The following is a 19486-nucleotide window of genomic DNA, read 5'->3' on the forward strand; positions in this document are numbered from 1 at the left end:
CGAGAGGGACCTGGGAGTATTGGTTGATAGCCGGCTGAATATGAGCCAGCAGTGTGCTCAGGTGGCCAAGAAGGCCAACGGCATCCTGGCCTGTATAAGAAGCAGTGTGGCCAGCAGGTCTAGGGAAGTGATTGTCCCCCTGTACTCGGCTCTGGTGAGGCCGCACCTCGAGTACTGTGTTCAGTTTTGGGCCCCTCGCTACAAGAAGGACATGGAGGTGCTCGAGAGAGTCCAGAGAAGGGCGACCAAGCTGGTGAGGGGTCTGGAGAACAAGTCTTACGAGGAGCGGCTGAGGGAGCTGGGCTTGTTCAGCCTGGAGAAGAGGAGGCTCAGGGGCGACCTTATCGCTCTCTACAGGTACCTTAAAGGAGGCTGTAAAGAGGTGGGGGTTGGTCTGTTCTCCCACGTGCCTGGTGACAGGACGAGGGGGAATGGGCGAAAGTTGCGCCAGGGGAGGTTTAGGTTGGATGTTAGGAAGAACTTCTTTACTGAAAGGGTTGTTAGGCATTGGAATGGGCTGCCCAGGGAGGTGGTTGAGTCGCCATCCCTGGAGGTCTTTAAAAGACGTTTAGATGTAGCCCTTAGTGATATGGTTTAGTGGAGGACTGGTTAGTGTTAAGACAGAGGTTGGACTAGATGATCTTGGAGGTCTCTTCCAACCTAGACAATTCTGTGATTCTGTGGAACCAAAGCTCCTCCACCAGGCAGTTTCCATGCAGACATCATGTTTCAGGGTGGAAAAGGGAAAGTTTAGCCTCCTTTTTCCTTCCCTTCCCTTCCTGCTGCAGAAGCAGAGGAGCAGGCTGGGGCTGCCACCTGCTGTCACCAAGCCTGACCTAACCCTGCCTGGGCTCCCTGGCTGAGGTTGTGGTTTGCTGGCCCCGAGGTCTCCTTCTCCTCCTTCACATGCATATCCATCATTTCTCCTCTGGCAGGAGTTTTCTCCATTTTTTTTTTTGTTTGTTTCCTTCTAAGCAAACAGCATTTCTTCAGCTATTTAACTACCCCCAAAAATTGAGTGCTTCCTAAATGTCATCATCCAGAGCCCATCCAAAGCCCTGCTGGTGGCTTTGGTCCTCTTCTTCTGCCCCCGTGCACACAACCAGGCTCAGCCCAGAGTGTCTCCTGCTAGCAAATGAAGGCAAAAAAAAAAACCCTCCTTTTGACTCCTTTTGTTTTTATCATCACCCTCACGGGGAGTTTCTCTTTTGATGTAAACCTCCCGCTGTGCAAGCAAGATCTCACATGAGAGTTGCTCCATGCAGAAACAAAATCGTGGATTCCCAGAATCGTAGATAGAGCAGAAGTGGTTGACAAAGGCTGTGACAAGCAGTGGCATGGGCTAGGAGAGAGGCTGCACGGCTGGTTTGGGCAAGGCACCGACCTCCCCGTGGTCCTCTGCCACATCTGCAGACACTTTGGCCACCCCGGCACATCCCATCCTCCCTCCATGACTCCGTGTGGGCAAAGGAACCAAACCCCAAGCACAGGGCAGGACAATCCTTCTCGGGGGGAATGCAGCTGCACTCCAGACGCAGGAGGATATAGAAAACCAAGAGGTTTATTGGTGGTGGACCAACCCAGCTGCGGATGTGGATGGCAGTGTCTGACAGCAGCTCCTACAGACAGTTTTGGTGCCCAGGGTGCCGGATCTGTCCCACTATGGTCGCTCTCACCTGCAGCAGCGCAGGCGGCCGTTGCTGCAGCTCCCAGCCCAGCGCTCCATGTGGAAGCAGAGCCTCCGGCAGTGCCCGTGGTTGTTCCTGCACTGCTGGCTGTCCGAAAGGCCTCTTGCTGCAGGGGAAAAAGAGGACGGAGACACACGCTTAGCGGACCCGGGAACCCACCTGGAGCTCCCCATGGTGTCAATGGCTGAGCAACCAGTGCTTGAGGCTGGAACCAGGAGCTTCAGCCTGCTTCGTGGTGAAGGGCAGATATGTTTGGGAGGAAAACCTCCTTACACCAAGCCCAGCAAGTCTCCTAACAGCCAGCCTAGGAGAGATGCCCGGCTTTGGGCTGGATGAGTCAGGGGAGGCAGATCCCTTGGGCAACACCAGCAGTCAGAGATGTGGTTTTTGGAGCTGGTGTTTTATCAGCTGGTGGTTTTGGAGCTGGAATTATTATTATTATTATTATTGTTATTGTTATTATTATTATCATTTTGTTAAGTCTTCCTGTTTTGATAAAGAAGGTGTATGCTGCTTTTCCTTACACATAGCGAGAGTACCAAGTTTGGGGGTTCTGGAGGGATGCCCTGATGGGTATGCACCACCAGAGTGGGCAAGCCCTTCCCTCTCCTCCTTTTATCCCTAGGACTTAAGTTAATTAAATGAGAGTGTAAATACACAGAGGAAGGAATTCTCCTCTTCTTGATTATCTGGGTTGATTTCCACAGCAGCTACACCATTATAGTCCTAGTGATACCATAGTGACCTTAGAGCAGAGTGAGACCTGAAGTCCTAACACAGATATACAAGAAACCAATCAAAAAGCTCAAAAAGCCCAGCCAAAGCTTCTCTATTCAAACAGAATCCCATAAGAAAAGAGGCAAAAAAAACAAACAAACAAACAAACAAACAAAAAAGAATTTTAGGTTTTCCCCCCACTTCCCTTCCCCAGAAAGATGCCTTTTGATTTCACGGGGTTCTCCTTGTTTTGTAGGGGATCAGGCTTGTGCCCTGGTCAGGAGCAGAGCTCAAGCTCCTGGCTTCGGCTCAGCATTTTGGGGAGGGATGTGAGAGGATGGAGAGGAGAAGACATAAAGCCCATGAATTTGGGACACCTGCATCCAGGAACTTTGTGGAGATAATTTCAGAAGAAATTTGTTCCTGGGAAGCAAGACTCAGGTCAGCCTTGACTTGGCTAGACTTGAGGGCCCTGTCATGTCCTTTTCTACCTGGGGGTAGGGAGCTGCCTTTCCTCTTCCCTCAGTCCTGCAGAAACCCCTGCAAATATTTTGTCCTTACCGGGAACATCCTGGAGGAGGAGAATGACAATGATTGCAAAGAGCAGCTGGAGGATCCGCATGGCTGAGCGTGGGTGGGTGTTCCCCGTGGGGAGGAGTGAAGGGCTGTAAAGAGATAAAGAAGAGGGAAAATCCGGGATTTATAGGGCTGGGGGGTTGTGTAATGCTGCTGGACGGGAGGGAACTTTGTTAATCTCATGTGCATTTCAACACGACAGCAAACAGTTGCACTGGGATGTGCCCAGTCCTGGACATATCATTTTACGGGGGGGGAAGAAGAAGGAAAAAAACAACAGGGTTTTGTCAACAAACTGCACCGAGCACTGGGGAGGCTGCTTCTGGTTGCTGCTGGAGCCAGGATGTTGGGGCTGACTGAGTCTGGCTCTTCTCGTGTTTGTGGGCTCGAGCATGAGATGTTGAAAACCCGTCCAAGCATTTGCAGGATCAAAGTTTTGTGCCTTTTTATTTGTTTATTTATTTATTTAATTTCTAGCTCCCAGTCTCTGCCCTTAGCACTGACCAAATCGAGCTTGAAAAAATCCAGAGTCCCCTCCCCAGCACTCCCTGACAGCGCAAGGTTAGCTTGAAAAGCAGGGGATCCTTAAAAATCAAAGGTCTGTTTGCATTTCCCAAGTTCTGGGCTGCAAAGTGATCACTGGCAAAGCTTTTGTTTACAGCTGTCAAGAAAAATAGCAATTCCACATATTCCTTTATGGATTTATTGAATAGGAAAGCCGGAGCACGTCTCTGCAATTAGCAGGAGCAGGAGCTTTAGGAAAAGCCTGTATATCACAGATCACCCTTGGTTTGTTTTAGTTCTCCGGGTCAGTTCCAGGAAATTAGTAGACATGGGACCTGAATTTCAACTTCAGCAAACAACACAAAGCAAATAGAAAGCAGAAATCTCCCATAAACAGAAAAGAAAAAGAAAAAAAAAAAGTGGAAGAAGAAATAGAAACCTCACAAAGGATTCTTTTTACAGCAGTGAAGCAGCAGAGGGCATCACTAACTCCTCCGTTTTCCCTCTGCAAGTCACTTTGATGGCCTTTTATTTGCAGGTTGGGTGAAAACTGTAAAACTCAGGCTGCTTGAGGGGAACAAGGATCACCTTCATCAAACAGTGCAGTAGGGGGCCCTTTGCCAGCTGGACTTTGGGTCATGGGACACCAAATGTTTAAACAACATGTGCAACCTGGAGCAAGATTTGGGAAAAGAGAAAGGGGCCCTGGAAATCTTGGGGTGCTTTGCACGTCCGGTGGCACTGCCTGGTGCTTGCAGCTGCGGTGAGCATGCTTTGGGAAAAGGAGCCAAACCCGGCCGATACCAAAAAATGCAGATTTCCCCCAGAAATTGGGGGCAGGAAGTCTCTGTCCCCCAGGCAATGGCTCTGACGGCAGCTGGGCTTGCTCCCTCCTGCGTGGTCCTTGCGCCTTGCTGGACTCAGCCTCTGTTGAGCCTCTCCAGCTCTTCCTCACTCCCAAACCTGCCAACAGATGTGTTTTTGTTTGTTTTGTTTTTTTTTTTTCAGAGCCCAGAGCACACAAAGGATGGTTTGTGCTCGGCAACAGAACTTCGCTCCTGGGTGTCTCAGGGGCTGGGGGGCTGGGGAGGAGTCAGGTCAATCCCCATCCTCCCCAGGACCCCAAATGGGAGGGGAGTCCCCACCATCAGGACCTGGAGAGACCAGGCTTTAAAATTCAGCCTGGGATATATTTACAGCAGTGCAGATGACCACAGCAGTAAATCTGCAGGGGCAAACGCTTCGGCAATTGGAAGGTCTCCTGGAGCCCAGCACCATCTTGTGATGCCTCCCCATCCTCCTTTTTCACCAAACCCTGAGAAAAACAAGCACAAGTACAGAACCTCAGAAAAAGTGACCACGGGCTCAGCTTGGGATCAGGTCTGGCCCACAAACTCACCATGGCCGTGGGCAGGTTTTCATTACAGACCGCAATGACATCTGTCCTCACCAAACCAAGGGACCGGCTGTCTCCTGCCGTAACAGCGGCCATGAGGGAAGGCCTCAGGTACAGTAAGAACAACACATCTGTGACAGTTATCCTAGCTTTCATCCAACTCAGACTTTTCTTCTCTGGGGAGAGAAGTTTTATATGGTAAATTATCATGCCACCATAAAATCAATTGCTAAATTTGGCTCCCCCTGGTTTCCCCATAGTTATTGTTCATGACTAGGCCATGAGCAGTAAGGCCTCAGCACGTTTCAGGAGACTTTCCTGATCCTCCAAACTTCTCCTAAATAACCCTATGCCAGTCCTGCTTTGCAGGAGAAGCTTCTGGTGTGAACCTCTGCCCAGCAGGCTGTCATGCCTCCTGTCCACCATGAGCCTGCTGGAGGTTTTGGGGGATAATGCCAAAATCCTATGCGTGCTCAGGCCTACAAACATCTGGTGAGTCATAGCCACCCAAAACTGAATGGTTTGGGTTGGAAGAGACCTTACAGACCATCTAGTCCCAACTCCCTGCCTCGTGCAGGGGTGCCACCCACTAGATCATGTTGCCCAGGGCCTCATCCAGCCTGGTCTTGAGCACCTCCAGGGACTGGGCATCCACTGCATACATCCAGAACACATAGGTCTTCAAGTCCTTGAGATGTCTTAGTTCTCAGTGAAGTTGGTGGAGATCTAGCATTCATTCCAGTTGCCTAAACAGACATTTATCATTTGGGATGCTCTGGGGTACTTGAGACATCCGTACTGGGCTGGTAGGTGTGGTGCCAGACCTGTGTCCCCAGGACGTGAGGGGCTTGCCCACAAGTATGAAGCTCACCTTGCCCACACAGGACTCCGTTTGACCATCGTCCTGGCGCAGATTACACAGCCCTGTTTAACAATGGCATTTTAAGAGCGGGATTTATTTTCTCTGCCAAACAAACACTGCCGTGTTGCCTGGGAACAGCAAACAAATTCCGGTGAGTGGGACGTTCAGCCATGTGTTGGGAGCTAACATCTCCAGTTATTCAGGAGGCTCGTGGTGGTCAATACACCAGGCATGAGGGTAGGGCTCTACCCTGGCTGTCCGCATGGCTGCAGGTGCCTTTTTCTTCCCTTGGGTTACAGGATACACCATCCTGAGGGTAATCAGTTGGAGCAGCATCCCCTACATTCACACCAAAGCATCTTATACTGGTGATTAAGCAGCTCTTCATGGGCTGGTGACTGGGTGCAGTGTCTCTGGAGAATTAATGGGTCTTCAAGAAACCACGGGGAAGGGTTTTGTGGAGTCCCTGGACTGCAGCGTGCTGTTCTCCACACTCCATCTCTGTCCTTGGTCCTTCCTCTCCCTGCCTCTGTGTCCATTCATCTTATTTATCATGCAGAAATGGCAACAAATCTTTGGCTTTTTTTTTCTTTTCTTTTTTTTTTTTTTTTTTTCTGGGGTTTGTTTTGGATCATTTCTGGCCAGACCAGTGAGCAAAGGAGCACACAACTCAGGGAGAGTGGGATCGTGCCTTTTAGCAGCAGTTTGCATTTATTGTCACATTACTGCCAGAGGTGTAATGCTGCCTGTAAGCTGCCTGAGCATTTCCACCTTACCTTAATTGAAATTTGGCTGGCTGATTGCTTCAAAACCTATTGGGGGCAGGCGGCCTAGCATCTGGCAGGGAGATTCACAGGATGAGCTGCATGAGCTCATCTGCTGCACTTTCTTAGGAAAACAGGCTATAAATATGGTGGCTAGCGGTCCCCAGATAAGAGGCGCGAACCACAAACTTTGTGGACGAAGCTGAGAACAGAGCTGTTTGATTTGGAAGGGCGCCTCGACTTAAACCCCTGCCTGTGCCGTGTCCATACAGCAGCGCGTGCTGGCGAGCCGGGCTGGAGTCGGTCGGAGCTGGGGAGGAATTTGGCTCCGGGCTCAGCCCCATCTGTTTTCAGTGGCGGTTCCCAAGCCAACAGCCGGCGCTCCTGTCCATCTCTCCAGCCGCTGGGAGCACCGGGAAAGCGCTGGCGTCTCCCCGCGTGCCTCGGTGTCCCGGACCGTGCTCTGCCTGTGCTGGGATGACCCCTGGAGAGGATCCGGGCTGCTCGTGAATTCATCCTCAAGTCGGATGAATTCATCGTTGGACCTCTAGCGATGGGTCCTGACCCTGGTGAGGTCAATGGGAATTTTCCTGTTTGATTCATCCCAGCAAGAATTTCATCTCCCAGGGAGGACTTTTCCCTGGCTCTGGCCAATGCCTCAGCTAACTGGCATAGCTCCCTCATTACATCATTGTTTGCTTGCTTTCACAGAACTGATCGACCCAGAGGGGAGTGTTTTTACCTGGAAGGAGAGACCAAGAGCAATCTGGCAAATGGGGGGATCAAAATTTCACGCCACAAAAACACAGAAGGGCCAAGAGTGGAACTGGAGAGCTAATGGATTTCGGCTGAGGCAGCTTACGTGCAGAAAGCTGCATAAAATCTGATTTATTTTTTTTTAATGATTGCATCAGGTGCAAACATTCTAATTGCTTTGAGATGTTGCTGGGTGACTGCAGAGAAAGGGAGGAGCACCAGAAATGCAGCCTACAGGTGAGGAGACCAGCCAAGGGCAACACTGCACCACTTTCGTATCCCTTCCTCCACTTAAAGCAAGCAAGCCTGGTGTCTTCCTCCCTTTTGCTGCTTCATGGAAGAGGGATGAACCCAGGACACCCCTACTATAGCTGTTGCAGTGGAAGTGATGGAGAAGAAGGATGCATCCCCTCCTGGAGAGTGGCAGAGCATGTCCCTAGCAGCGGCTGTGCTGGGTGCCAGCCGCAGTCACAGACGGGCACTCATTTTGCTAAACCTCAGGTTTATTGTTTCGGGGTAAGGAGAAAGGCAGTTCCTCACCTGCGCATGACAGGTAACAACCAGACGCCAAAAGGGGCAGATATATAACCTGGGCGGCTTTAAAAAGTCACAGTGAAAGGAAAAAAAGATGTGTTGAGAAGTCCACAAGTGAATGCACAGCCTCAGGGAGCTGGAGCAGGGAAGCCACTGCCATAGAAAGGCACAGGATTTCCTCCCCAGCCGCAGCCTGTTCCTCACCAGCAGAGCCTGCAGCTCTCCACGTGCTGCAGCTTGCCCTTTTGGCCACCTTCAGCTCTTCACGGTGGTCAGTGGCAGACTTTTACAGCAGAGAATGATGGGCTCGAAGCAGTACTTGGCCAGGTATTCGCCAGGGATGCAGTTCCCCACGCGGCACAAGCCCCCTTCGTGGTTACAGCTGTCCGGCCCGTGTGCGTGCCCTGTGGAAAGAAGCAGCGAGGTGGTGGGAAAATGCCCGAGCTAGCAAGGTGAGAAAATACAAGTTGGTGGAGTTTCCCAGGGCACCGTGTGCCTGGCCAAGCCAACGCCGGGAGCGTGCGCGGAGCTGGGCATGCACGACTGCAGCGAGCGCTCCCAGGATCCCCATCCCAACATCAAATGCAGCCTGGAGAAGAGAAGAAACATTCTCCTGGAGCATCCAAAAATTGAGCCCAGAGCAGAAGGCATTTCTGAGGATTCCCTGGCCGGTCTGCTCCCAGAAAGGCAGTGCATTGCCCCATATTTGCATTACCCATGGGAATTAAATCGCACATTTTACCATTTTACCCACTATCTCATCCAGAAGCCTGAGGACACCTTCCCCCCTCAATACCTCTGGCATTTTGATGTGATCATACAGCAAAGAAAGCTTTTTTCCTCTTTCCAGCTACCTCTGCTTACCACCCTCAGCCTGCCTGGTCTTACCGTGAGCGATCAGGGAGATGAAAATTAAAACGAGCCCGAGGATCCCCATTGCTTGGGTTCTGCTGGAGAGCAGCAGGGCTGAGCGGGGGATTTTGCAGAAGTCTCTGCGTGCTGTTGGCAAGCGGGATGGCATCCTGGAGGAAAGAAGGAGGGAGCGGGCAGGAGTTAATTATAGCCCCGTGACATTCCCTGCTCAGCAACCCTCCGTGTCGCTCTGACCCAGTGCTGCAGCTCCAAACAATGCAGCCTTGCTTCGTGCTCACCGGTGGTCGGCTTCCCCGCTTCCTCCGCCTGGCAGCTGGCATGTGGGGCTGGGAGGCTGCCAGCTGTAGACAGCTACGTGAAAAAAAAATAATAATAAAAAAGAAAAAGAAAAAGAAAAGGAAAAAGAAAAGGAAAAAGAAAAGGAAAAAGAAAAAGAAAAAGAAAAAGAAAAAGAAAAAGAAAAAGAAAAAGAAAAAGAAAAAGAAAAAGAAAAAGAAAAAGAAAAAGAAAAAGAAAAAGAAAAAGAAAAAGAAAAAGAAAAAGAAAAAGAAAAAGAAAAAGAAAAAGAAAAAGAAAGAAAAGAAAAGAGAAGAAAAGAGAAGAGAAGAGAAGAGAAGAGAAGAGAAGAGAAGAGAAGAGAAGAGAAGAGAAGAGAAGAGAAGAGAAGAGAAGAGAAAAGAAAAGAAAAGAAAAGAAAAGAAAAGAAAAGAAAAGAAAAGAAAAGAAAAGAAAAGAAAAGAAAAGAAAAGAAAAGAAAAGAAAAGAAAAGAAAAGAAAAGAAAAGAAAAGAAAAGAAAAGAAAAGAAAAGAAAAGAAAAGAAAAAAAGAAAAGAAAAAAAGAAAAGAGAAGAGAAGAGTTGAGTTTAAAAAAAGAGAAGATAAACTAAACTAAAATAACATAAAAAATAAATAAAATAAAACTAAATAAACTAAACTAACTAAATAAATTAAAACCAAAACAAAATGCAATAAAATAAAATACCATAAAATATAATAAAAAAGAGATGCGGGGTTTCTTCTGTCCTTCACCAGCAGCTAGCGAAGAGCCCGGGGAGGTGCTGGGCTGGGTGGCAGCAGCCTCCTGGGACAGGCTCCTGAGGAGCTGCAGGGAGGAGAGCCTAGGAGTGATTCCTTTTGATCCGAGCCCATGTGAATATTTTCCCCAACTGAAACCTGGCCGTCATTCCCCTGCCAAAAAGGCCACCCCAGCTCTGGCTTCCGAGGAATTTGGGAGGCTTCATTCCTGAGTGTGCTGACCACACAGCGCTGGTGGAGGAGGTGGCTGGTTACCTCGGCAGCGCACCATCTGATGGGAATTATGTGACAGATATGTAGCTCTGGCTGTAAAATCAGCGTGCAGTACTCCAGCTACCCTTGCCTGGCTGCTGCCTGTGCTGTTCCTTCAGCTGTGTTCATATAATTGCTCCTGTGAATGCATCCTAAGCCGGATAGCTGAAGGATCGAGGTTAAAAATTCCCTTCTCCATCATAAAATGTTGATTCAGATGCACTGAATAGAATCCAAGCATGCTGTCCTGTATTGGTAACCACAAGGAGCCTGATTTACATCACTGAAGATGCCCAAATTCTGGGGATTTCTGCATGAGTGACAGTGGCAGACAGGACACTCTGAAAGCCCAGCAGGATAGCCCAGGACAATTCAAGTGACACCAGTGCCTAGGTGGGGGCAACTAAAGCCAAGAAGGATAAAAGACAAATTTTATTGACTCTTCTAGGGTCAAATGGGTTAAAACATCTTGTTAGAAGGCTGGCCAGTCCTGATACAAGGCGGTCAAGTGCTAGCACACCCCTCATTTTCTTTATCCAGGTCTGGGAGAGGAGGGTACACGTCTGAGCATCTCTTGTGGCTGAATGACAGGCCAAAGGGTTGACATGGAAGGGAGAGGACAAATTGCAGTCTTCTCAAAAATAACTCCCCCACTTCTTTTTTTTAACCTCTAGGGCTCTCAAGTCATCAGGAAAACTCAGGAACTTATAGCTCCGTGTGTGCCCAAATGCTTTGCTGAAGCAGGGCACAACTGCTTGCCCAAGGGTACTTATGTCCTCTGGTTATTTGCATATCCGGGTTTGGTTTGCAAATGACTTCCCCACTATCTTCCTTTCCATCTCCTGTCTGACGCAAAACATGGTCATCAATCCCCACCCGTCCAGAGCACCCTCCCCAGAAAGGAAGGTGAGTGCAGAACATCTTAAAGTCCGACAATATTCTGGTGCTGACCGGCCTTTGGTTAAACCCAGTGCTGTCAGAATCACGGGGTGACAAGGAGAACAGATGGGGTTTGTACTCACCCCAGATCATATATGAAAAATACTGGAGCGTGGCACAGAAACTTCACCAATAATGCCCCAGATGCGCAGTGCTGACAGTGTGCCCACCTCTTCTGTGCAAGGAATCCCTCTGGACTCATTTACTGCGTCCCTAGGACACCCATTCTGTGTCAGTGTGGGTACCCTGCCCCAAATCCCGAGCTACCTGTGGGATTTCCCTCCACAACATGCTCCATAATGTATGTGGAAAGAACAACACCTCACCCCACAAGCCAGGGTCCCTGTAGGACAGATGATTCCCCTGGAGGAGAAGAGCTGGGTGCTCTCATGCCCCGCTGCTTTTGTGGACCTTGGCTTGTGTCTCAGTTGTGTCCTTACTAACCAGGGGGTGGGAGGTGGGACAAGGGGGGGACCTTGGTGCCCCCCATCCTATCTCTATACACCTGCACCGTGCTCCTTGGGTCACCTGCTGAGATGTGCATGCTTCCAGCAGTGGAACTAAGGCGAGGAAATGAGAAGGGGATCAGAGAAGCAAAGCAGAAGGAGCTTAATGTCCCAAAGTCCTTCTAGTAGGATTTTTTTTTCTCCAGTGAAAGCAGAACTGCAACGTTTTTCAAACCCAAACCAAAGCCTCAGGATGACTTTCCAACAGGTGACCCACCAGGCTGCTGGACCTGCCCTCCTGTTCGGTGTCGTGGCCTGTAAACAGCTCAGCAGGGCTCTCAGAGCCACTGCTATTGATTGATTCAGTATTGCTTTAACCCTCCTGCCTTAGAAAAGTCACGTAACTCTAAAAAGTAACTAATAAGTTGGCAGTGTTTGTGGCTGGTGTGTTGTGTGATGAGGGACGTAACTAAGCAGGCAAAACCAGGCAACCACCCTGCACAAGTGTAAACTTGTACAAACAATTGGTTGTGGTCCAAAAGAGAAAAAAAAGGAAAAAAAAAAAGAAAAAAAAAGGAAATGCTTCATCACACCATCTCCCAATCTTAGGGGAAAAGCAAAAAACACCTTTCAAAAGTGGACCAGGGAGCTAAAATTCATGGCTCCATTTGTTATCTGATTGCCTGAGTCAGTGGGGAGGAGGTTCCTGGCTCACAGAGCTGCCTGGTTTCCACAGACCATCAAGTATGTGTCAGCAAAGAGTTTTCTCAGCCTGCACGGAGCTTTGGAAGATGCTGCTTTTGGTTTGGGTCTGGATAAAGGTTTGTGTGCTCAAACCTGTCTGGCTTTCCCATCTGTGCCAGCTGGATTTCAGCGTGCAGATCTTGCTCTGCCCGTGTCCATCAGCCACCACAGAGGCAGGGAAATGGTGGAGTGACTCAAGATTAATTGCTTTCAGTCCTGTAAAGCGATGTGATGCTGATAAGCAAGACCAGGCAAATCAGGAGGACGGTAAAGAGAGGGAGCTCTGCAAGCCACTGTTTCCTTCCATTGACTCCTCCACGGCATGATGCCTGGTGAGAGGCAGAGAGCCGGCGACAGCAGCTTCCTACAGTGCCTCAGACATGCTCATTGACACACTTTCCTCAAAAACCTCAGTTTCTTGTGAAATGAAAGAATATAGGCTCCTCCTGCCCACTTCTGAAGCAGACGAGCCATCTGCAGCTATACTTCTTGCTCTTGCTTGTTCTTCCAAGACTCCTCCAGGAAATGCTGCTGACATTTAAAGCTCCTAATATAACTCAAATCAACTGGTGCAGGCAGAACATTAAGCTTGTTCTGACGTCTACCACGTAATACTTATATATTTGTGGCTTTTTTCCTCTCTTGAGGGATTTTTTTCCCCTCTGTGTAGTTGTATTAATTGCTCTCCTTCTTGTCTAGCCAAAATTACAAAGGGCAGCCTACAGTCAAAGCCCAACGGCTTAAAAAAACGATAAATAATTTCTAAATCTTTCTTCCCCATTACTAATCCATGCTAGATTAAAAAATTTGTGGCTTTGGGAAAGGTTCCACTCTTTCCAGCTGTAAGACACACACATCTGCCTGATTCATGGCACAATCTCAGGGAACACCTATGTAAAACACATCTTGAGCTGCCAGCAATAGACTTGGAAGAAAACATCCTCAGAGGTATTAAAAGCGTGCAAAGAATTCATTGAGGAAAACAATTAAATTAGAAAATCAATTTAACTGATTTAATTTAAATTGATGAAACCCTTGGACCAGCTGGAAGCTTTCTCTGGGCATCAATGCAAGAAGGGTGTTTGTAGGGTGGACACACGGGACACCATGTTTTTAGGAGGATACCATGGGTCTCTAGATACTAATGAGAGGCTGATTTGGGCTGAGAAAGGCCATAAATTTCCCATGTATTATTACGTATAAGGGCGTATTACCTGTGGGACATTTCTTGGAGAGTATATATATCCATATGGCTTGCGTCCAGCTCACCGGACTGATTAAGCATTGGAGACTGGCATCTGTATAGCACCCATGAGACTTAAAATTTATCTTGATTTACATCTTCCTCGCTTACCTGTCTGTTTATGTCTTCAGAGAGCTTTGGCAGGAAAGAAATACCAGTTGTATTAACATTTGGGACCAATACACAAGCACAGTCAAGTGGCATTTTTTTGGCAGAGAAGCAGGAGTTTTCATGTATAGGCATAAAGCGTACATAGTGAAAAAAAAATAAAAAAAAGGAAAAAAAAACTTATAAGAACAAAGAACTTTGTGTTAATTTCCACATTTGTAAGCAGTGCATACATAGGTTTCTTTTCAGTACTTCCTTGTAAGAAATATTGCTGTGACTGAGTTTCAGAAGCATTCACAGGGCGTGAATTTCAAGAGTGTTTGTTCAAACATTTCTGCAAAAATAAATAAATCTTTATTAATTGACAATAAACCAGAAATACTTGAGCTCTCAGCTAATCAGGAAGGGTGTACCACATGGACAGTATGGAACAGGTTTGGAATATTCCCACCAGTTGAAGCAACCCATGAAACACATCTATATTAGGTAGAGAAAGGACAGCATTCAACAAAATCCCAGTTCCCTTCTACCAAGCCTGTATGTGTGGTATTTCCGTGTCTGTTTAGACAAACTTACACCATTTCCTTGTTACACAGATTATACATTTCCATTAAACCCTGTGCAGAGAGGAATCAAACCCTAAATCAAACTACAGTGCCAAAAAAAGGTAGTTATTGCAATAGCAACGCTAGTGCGAGGCAGTCACAGAAAAGTCACTGTACCTATTTCTTTAGAAGGAAAAGATGTCATTGTCACAAATGGTCGTCTTATTCCTGATGCAGAATTATGCAAAGAGGCTTTGCTTTGGAGCAAAGATAGGATGATCACATACCATTTTCTGAAAAATAGCTCTCTAAAAAAGGCCGATTAAATCGAGGTTGCATCTGCTGGCACAGTTCTGCACAAATGATTCTAATTACTGAGAACTCGTGAGCTTTTTGCTCTGCAGACATCGGTTGCATCTTGAGAGGTGCTGACCTCCCCAAAAACCCTCTTGCCTGACAAAGGGCTGGAGAAGAGCTGAGCACATTCAGTATTTCCCAAGAATTGTCTAACTGCATCCAAGGAATGAAACCAAAGAGTGCATTTTGGAGGAAGACGCCAACCAAAGGCTTCCAACCACTACAGAGCTGGGTCTTCCCACCACAGCCTGATCCAGACACAGCGCCTAGCCCAGGATCCCTGGAGCTACTGAGCAGCAAGGTCTCATCCTGGCTGCTGTGACATGCACCAGCAGTCTCAGGAAACCTCAACGTGCTGGGGGCTTTGCAGGCAGAACGACGGCAGCCGCCTTCCAGAAGGCTGCAAAGTTCAAGCAGGCAGGGAGCCCAAGTGCTGCACTACAAGCTGCATGGCAGGACAGAAGAGGGAGGGAGGTCGAGTCTAGATTACGAGGGGATGTGGTTTCCAAGGGCGTAACGGCTATGCTTCTGTGGATTTCTCTGCGTGGGTGTAAGGCAGAGACATTCTGCCTCTTTCTGAGCATTTATGTGACTGTTACACTCTTTGTTTAATATTTATTGCCTTCGTTATATAGATTAAAAAAAAACATATTGGCTGTAAGTAATTACATACTTCATATGTTGAGAAAGCCAGACAGCTTCTCTACAACACCAGGAAGAAAGCTTGTTTGTTTTCTTGTCCATGCATTTCTGTGGTTTTCTGCAGTTCTGCGAAGTCTTTACTGCGCTTCTTTGCAGCACTTCCATCCTTTGCGAGGGCAAAGTCCCAGCTGCCCTTGCAGACATTTGATTTTCGGAGGTACGCAATGGCCCCCTTCTTCTTGACAAGTATGGAGGTTTGATGTAGCGTCTGGAATGAAGAGGATTTAAGTCAAAACAGAAAACATAATTGCATCGCTATCTGAACCACTGACACACTCATACATGGAGATTATCATGAAGTTCTGGTTCCTATGTCTTCAAATGTAAAGACACAAAGGACTATGGGGCTAATCAGAGCACTTCTGTAAGAAGAGAAATTTGTGGTCTACCATCTAAGAAAAGAAATAACTGAAGGAGGAATATTGTAAACTTATGAAGAAGATGGCTGCAGAATGACTATTTGTTCCATTTACAGTACAGAATAAAATCACAAGGGAAGAGGTTTTAAAACATACAGAATAAATTTGTAACTTAAGAGAAAAAATCCAGTAAGGACTTTTAAAACACAAGGATGCCTAGATTTAAAAGTCCTGAGCTGCAAATTCATGAAAGCCAGGAGAATGTATGGGAAAGTGTAATTACACCCTTGTGGTGCTCATTATACTCATTTTGCAGCCACACAAACTAACTGTAGAGGAGCATCCACCTCTGGCCATGGTCAGATACAGGATGCTGGATGAACTTTAGGTCAGACCAGCACAGCTGGATATAAAGCATGTATAGACATAATGATACTCATTGACTACCGAGGAGCTCCAAAATAAGCAAGTCCAGAAAGGATTAGACAAATTTATGAGGAAGAGGTCAGCTGGGGCCTGTTAAACCCAGCAGTGTGGATGCAGTCAGCAGGCCCCCAACTAATCTCCTCTCCAAATGCTGCCTGCCCGGGCAGGGTTTCCATCCGTACCTATGCAGCAGGTTTTCTGACGTTCAGAGCAAGTTCCGAATGCAGCAAATGGCGGTGGGCAGGCTTTTGGTTGGAAGCAGAAACCATGGTAGCGAACACAACGTAAGGTGTCTTTGGGCAAGCCGAGACCTACAGGAAGAACAGCATTCCCACTTATGCTGCGGGATCAGTCCATTTCCCACGGTCTTCCTCCTCCTGAAACCCCATGAACCCCTAATAGGGTTCTGATACAAATACCCCAAAAGCACAAGACAGATTCTCCAGAAGTTCTGAGAAGCCTCGTGGACCTCACAAGACTCCAAGGAAGGCCTTTGTACAACCAGCGAAAAAGATAGCTGTTGTTTCTGATCATATCCTGACCTTGATCATATCCTATCCTTTTAGTGGGCGGGGACAGCTCAGCCTTTGGATGCCCCTTAGTTCTGGGACTGCAGTGCTGCAGGTTGGTCATGGAAGGGACAGCAAGGTGCTTGTATGCCTTGAGATGTACCTATACCTTACACAAAACCAAGTGTTGGGATCTGGTCCAGTTACAAGGGAGAGCAGACTTGCCCAGTTCCTTCCGTTTTTGAAAGCTTTACCCCAAGAAGGGGGAATTTCCTTAAATATGAAGAAGTTAGGCTAAAAGCACAGTCAGTAAATGAATTGGGGCAACAGAAGGGCTGAGGAAGGGGAGCCAGCATATTCACAGAGCCAACACAAACTTCTCTGGTGTAGTTCTACCTGAGTAATACAAGGGAATGCCTCTGTCCCTTTCCTACAGTACTTAAAAGAGAGGACTTGTGACCCTGGGTTACGAAGAGGCAGATCATTTCCATGGTGCCTTCTTCCAGCAGTGCCACCAAAGGCCATAAAGAAACTTCAAGGAGTTTTGAGAAGCCGGCAACCCTGTTGTGGTTTAAGCAGGGCCTTCCGTCAGAAAGTTCTGGTTTGATATCTGGTCGCTTTGGCTTCACCTTTCACTTGAGTTCCAGGACTAATGGGGAGCGTCCCTAAAAGGAGTAGCAACAAGACTCTGACCCTGTAAATGCAGACCCCACATGGTTCTTGCCCCTTACCTGGAGCTGCCTGGAAGAGGAAGAGGAGAACAGCCACTAGGCAGGGGAAGAGCTTCATGGTAGGAGGTCCCAGCATAAGGAGACGGGACCACAGCACAGCAGTGTGGAGCAGGGGAGGAAGGAGAACTCCTGCTTTATAGGGCTGTGGGAACAGAGCTGGCTGTCCGGGGACCTTGGCAGTGGTGAGCACGGAAGGCGGGCCACAGAGCCACGAGTACAGCTTGACCGCTGCACGCTGCTAAACCTGAACAATGGCAGAGGGGCACGAAAGCAAGCCGAGAGGTAGCTACACCTCCTTACCAAGCCACTGGGAAGGCCGCTTCTCAATATCGACCTGCCCAGAGAGCTTCATTACTTGTTAACCTCAAAGATCAAGATGATTGGGAACGGACTGCCTGGAGAAAGCCTGTCATCATTTTGGTGGGAGAGGAGGCACCCGGGAGATTAATTATGATATTGGCAATAGCAGAGGGCTCAAGGTGCTGCTGCAGTGTTTGCAGTCTCCATTCATCAATAACTAATTTTGTATGGAATTAGCCTACCCTGGAATTAAAATCTGAACCAACTAAATAACTAATTTTCTTTCTGAAAATATTAGTTGGCTTGACAATCTGGACCCAATGCCCTTGCCCATATGCATAGGCCTAACTCCTTTGGGCTGCTCTAGGGTTTCCAAGACTTCTCGTGGGACTACCACCTCAGATACAGAACCTCTGGGACAGTCTGCATATGACTACGGGGCAACTGGATGCCATTCATACCACCTAAGATTTGTGAGGCCAAATGCCCAATAGATTCAGACACTGAGATGTAAACACCTACATATAGTTGAGTAAGCACTATTTAATATTCTCCTAGGCTCCTGACTCATTCAGGACATCTTGGACCCTTTCCTTGAAACGACAGGAGTGGTTGACTTGCACCCTACCTGGTTTATCTTGGAAATGCTGGAAAATAAAGAAGAGCAGGGCAATCAGAAGATGTGAAGAAAGGTGAAATGCACAAGAAAGTGCAGATCTTGACAGATAACCATGTCTCCTGGATCCTGCGTTTGCTCGTTTTGCTCTCAGACGCCTTGGAAAACACCCAGGTGGTGAGTTAACCCATCCAGGTCACGCCAACACACATCACAGGGCATTTCCATCTCCACTCTTGTTTCACTCAGAGCAAGCACCTGAACTTCAGCAGAATGTAGAAGAACTGAGAAGAGCTTACACCTCAGAGGTAGAGCAGCAGGTCAGTAAGGAAAGCTGCAGATTAGTTAAGGTTCAGGGGTTTGCACTTGCATTCAGCCTGGAAGTGTTGTGCATCGTATGGAAAACACGTGTCAGTCAGAACGCACCAGCCTTTCTGGACAAAGCCCGTTCGGTTTTGTGAGGCGTTTAGGTGAAATCATGCAGAAAATGGCAGAAAGCCTTCCCAGGGAGGACTCAGCGTGTACCACTGCTCTCCCAGGCTTTGCTTCCTCAAGTCCAGAGGCTTTCACCAAGAGCAAGGTGTTAGAGCAGCCTGCAATTAACTGGCTTGGTTTGTGCTCTGACCGCCAGGACTTCATTTTCTGGAACTTGCTGTATTGTTAAAAACAGAATTTTGCTACTTACACAGCAAAATCTTGATGTGTTGGAAGCGGTCAGCACTGCAGGATGCTGTAGCTATTACGGAAGCTGTTCAACCCAGCGTGCTCATGCTGGTCTCTTCCCCAGCACCAAGTGCTTTGGGGGTGCCCATAAGCCAGAAACAGGTGTTTGCCCACTGACTGCTCCAAGGAGTCCTGAGGAAATGCTTTGTCACTTTTCTGTCAACAAACAAAAAGGAAGTGTTGTTTTTAATTTAATTTAATTTAATTTAATTTAATTTAATTTAATTTAATTTTATTTTATTTTATTTTATTTTATTTTATTTTATTTTATTTTATTTTATTTTATTTTATTTTATTTTATTATTTTATTTTTATTTTATTTCAAAAACAGTGCCACCTACTTGAGCCTGTTCCTGCACGTGATATTTATGGATGTTGTTCTGACCCAGTGGCCTCGATGTCAACAACAGCAGCCTTCCCCTCGGTTAACGTGCATTGTTCTCCACTTTTCTGGCTTCTGTCTTAGCTTTTCACTTCAGATTCGCAGGCGCCATTGGGTCTCCCGAGCAGCCATGTGGCAGGAGGTCTGTCTGGGTCCCTTGCAGGCACTGCAGAGAAATGGAAGAAACAAGGCGCTGATGGGGAAACATCAGCTGTCTCGGATTCCAGCTGAAGCCAAGGGGAACGTCTCAGCTCTCAGACAAGATCCAACATTGCACTTCATCAGGCTGGAGCAGGAATCCAGACTTCTGATTTTGTAAACTTATTTTTAAAATTGCAAAAAACGTCCCTGTTCTGCTTAATTAAAGACCAGAAATGTTCACCTTATTTTATTTTATTT

At 47.5% G+C, this 19486-nt stretch overlaps 3 protein-coding genes across 5 annotated transcripts; all 3 read right to left on the bottom strand.

Moving 5' to 3' along the window:
- Positions 1-1543: 1543 nt before the first annotated feature.
- Positions 1544-3128, bottom strand: DEFB125 (defensin beta 125). The gene is made up of 2 exons (XM_083832658.1): positions 2967-3128; positions 1544-1794 (listed from the first exon to the last, which is right to left on the bottom strand). The coding sequence occupies exons 1-2, from the start codon at positions 3025-3027 to the stop codon at positions 1673-1675; spliced, it is 183 nt and encodes a 60-aa protein (XP_083688784.1). The 5' UTR covers positions 3028-3128; the 3' UTR covers positions 1544-1672.
- A 4620-nt stretch (positions 3129-7748) lies between these two features.
- Positions 7749-10849, bottom strand: LOC310897035 (gallinacin-12-like). Of its 3 annotated transcripts, none has more exons than XM_083830149.1 (4): positions 9653-10849; positions 8949-9021; positions 8686-8819; positions 7749-8201 (listed from the first exon to the last, which is right to left on the bottom strand). In XM_083830149.1, exons 3-4 carry the CDS (start codon positions 8816-8818, stop codon positions 8053-8055), a joined length of 282 nt encoding a protein of 93 aa, XP_083686275.1. In that variant the 5' UTR covers position 8819; positions 8949-9021; positions 9653-10849; the 3' UTR covers positions 7749-8052. The 3 variants fall into 3 exon arrangements, with proteins under 3 accessions (XP_083686275.1, XP_083686274.1, XP_083686276.1); XM_083830148.1 differs by having other exon boundaries at positions 8905-9021; XM_083830150.1 differs by lacking the exon at positions 8949-9021.
- A 3837-nt stretch (positions 10850-14686) lies between these two features.
- On the bottom strand, positions 14687-17124 carry LOC310897469 (gallinacin-11-like; the record flags this gene model as incomplete). Its single annotated transcript, XM_083831121.1, has 3 exons — positions 14687-15249; positions 16009-16137; positions 17067-17124. The coding sequence occupies 3 exons, from the start codon at positions 17122-17124 to the stop codon at positions 15119-15121; spliced, it is 318 nt and encodes a 105-aa protein (XP_083687247.1). The 3' UTR covers positions 14687-15118.
- Between the last annotated feature and the right edge of the window lie 2362 nt (positions 17125-19486).

This window comes from Anser anser (genome assembly GCF_964211835.1).
Source record: "Anser anser genome assembly, chromosome: 3".
NCBI classification, from domain to species: Eukaryota; Metazoa; Chordata; class Aves; order Anseriformes; family Anatidae; genus Anser; species Anser anser.